Source organism: Dendroctonus ponderosae, unplaced genomic scaffold (assembly GCF_020466585.1).
Source record: "Dendroctonus ponderosae isolate FM_Combo_2020 unplaced genomic scaffold, Dpon_F_20191213v2 Dpon_F_20191213_1, whole genome shotgun sequence".
Taxonomy (NCBI): domain Eukaryota; kingdom Metazoa; phylum Arthropoda; class Insecta; order Coleoptera; family Curculionidae; genus Dendroctonus; species Dendroctonus ponderosae.
In genome coordinates, this window is record NW_026017110.1 from 1,001,482 (window position 1) to 1,003,855 (window position 2,374).

Sequence of the window (2,374 nt, forward strand, 5' to 3'; positions counted from 1 at the left end):
AAGTTTTGGAAATTTTTCACATTTTTGCTTCTGTTGCGTTAACGCGTGAAAATTTCGAAAAAACTCAATAGGAAAATGTCAGTTTCTCCAGTCGATAGAAGACATATGAGCCTAACGAACATTTCATTCGAATTACATTTAATACTGATTTTTGCCAACTTGGTAAATGTTGACTCAAAAAATAGTGTTTTGACACAATTGCACTTGCGGTGTAGAAAAATCATAACTTCTCATATTCAGCAAGCAGCAAGTTTAAACTTCTACATTAAATAGAAGACATTTTAGTCTAAAATTGCGAAAAAATCCATTCAAGTCGGAGATAATCCGGATATCTGCCAGATATTTAAATTATTAACTTAAAACTTAACTGGAAGAACTTAATGTAAGAAGCTGGGGATCTTAGAGGCGATTTATATAGATGCAAAGGATTTGGAGTAGCTTAAAATTGACACTTTTTTCTTGCTCTTGATGACCGTCCGGCGAAAAAAGGTAAAAAGCGGACATTTTTAAAGCGAGTCAGATGAATGATTTGGGTGAAAATGTAAAAAACGTTGTTTCACAAATCTCCAATTAACAATGTCTGAGCACGGCAAGGATAGAAAGGGCCAACGAGCATCAAAACTTGGTACTCACTTTTCCAAAAATATCAAAAGATATTTGATATTTTAACTACTGGTAAACCTGCAAGCCAACAACCGTTGACTATCAAACGAAAATCAGTAAAAATATACACTAATTGGAGGCTGCAAACGTCTGAACGAATTTATCGATAATATCAAGCACAAACGGCTCTCATAAGTAGAAAAAGTCGTGCGTTTCAGTTGCTTGTAAGGTATAATTGTTGAAACTAGCAACATTATCTAATTGGACGGCCGTTGATCAGATATGAGAAATCAAATTACCCGCCGTTAATATTCAAATATCTACCATTCCCCGGCATACTTTACTTAATTCGTGTCATAATATCAAAGGCAATTTGTTTCAACACTGGGTGAAAGTATGTGCACTAATTTATCCGAACTATTTATGAAGAAAAGACATGAAAGAAAAGAAACGGCTTGGGCTAAAATCGCATTGAAGAAACACAATAGCAATCGATTGGCTTTGCGCAAAGCGTTGTTTCGGACATATTATGCATTGTTTCTTCCGTTCGATTGCGCAAAGTTATACATAAGTCCGTGGCAGTGTTCCTGAAAATGGAAAAAAAGGCCGAAAGTACGTAACAGCAGTTTGGTGAGGTTTTTTTCTCGATTACGGCACATTGATCCTGGTTCACCTAGAAGGTTCGTAATCTTGCTCGAAATTATGGCACTGACCATGATGAATTCGTTAATTTGTTTTAAACATCGTTCATTGATTGATTGGAAATCTGGTGCGTTTTGAGCTTGGCTGAACCACGTGGTCCTTTTCGGTTTCGAAGAAAGTCGAGTCATGTTTTGCATCATTGCAACAAAACATTCAACTTTCACAATTGAATATTTCCGCATCTTTTTGATGAACTTTAATATGGCGGAACATTTCCAGATTCCCTTAGCCACTAATATCAACCATCTCATTGTCCCCAATGCTGGATTGGGTTTCGCCATTGGAATGGTCGATTCTTCCATGATGCCAGAGCTTGGATATCTTGTGGACATTCGACACTCCGCTGTATATGGAAGCGTGTACGCAATTGGAGATGTTGCCTTTTGTTTGGGCTTTGCCATTGGTGAGTGAAATTTGCTTCAAACTGTTTTTAATCACCCAGTTTTCCAAGATCTTTCGTTTTTAATTCGCAGCCTTTCTTCACTCTAAATAGTATATACTTTCCTGACTGTGTTTCAATTCCAAATCAAAGTTCATTCCTAGGTTTCAGTCATTTATTGTCTCTATTTATCAATTAAAATACGTTTCGGTGTATTTTTCCACCACCATCAGTTTTTCTGAAATGACAGCAAGTTAAAAAAAAATTTCGTTAATTGAAAAAACAACCACAGTTCGTCCACAGCCTCATCATATCACACATTAAAATACATCACAATTGCAATACTTTAAAACTTTTTAAAATTAATTAGGCCTAACAGGTGATTAGTCAGGACAATCAAATTTGGGAAGAGACTAGAATTCTTTGTTCAGATACTTAAATATTTTTACTTACATGTGTAGCGTTGTTGCTGCTTTAAGCCTTGGGATACATTTGGAGTATTAATTTTGTCCATTTTGGACACAAAGCGAATAAAATACTGTTTATATTGATTTCTTTTACTTTCAGCTATTTTTCTTTGCATTCTGAAGATGTTTTTTTGGTTTGCAAAATTCTTCAATATACCGGGTGTTAGTTAATATTCTATGTTTATTTCATTTAATTAATGTATGATATACTGAGCTAAGATTG

General features: G+C 35.1%; 1 protein-coding gene across 1 annotated transcript in view; it reads left to right on the forward strand.

The window, feature by feature from the left end:
* Positions 1-2,374, forward strand: part of LOC109538161 (synaptic vesicular amine transporter) — a gene marked incomplete in the record, with an annotated part of 105,348 nt that overhangs the window by 22,346 nt on the left and 80,628 nt on the right. The window contains 1 exon segment of the mRNA XM_048668004.1: positions 1,525-1,708. Within this exon segment, the coding sequence (XP_048523961.1) occupies positions 1,525-1,708 (184 nt within the window).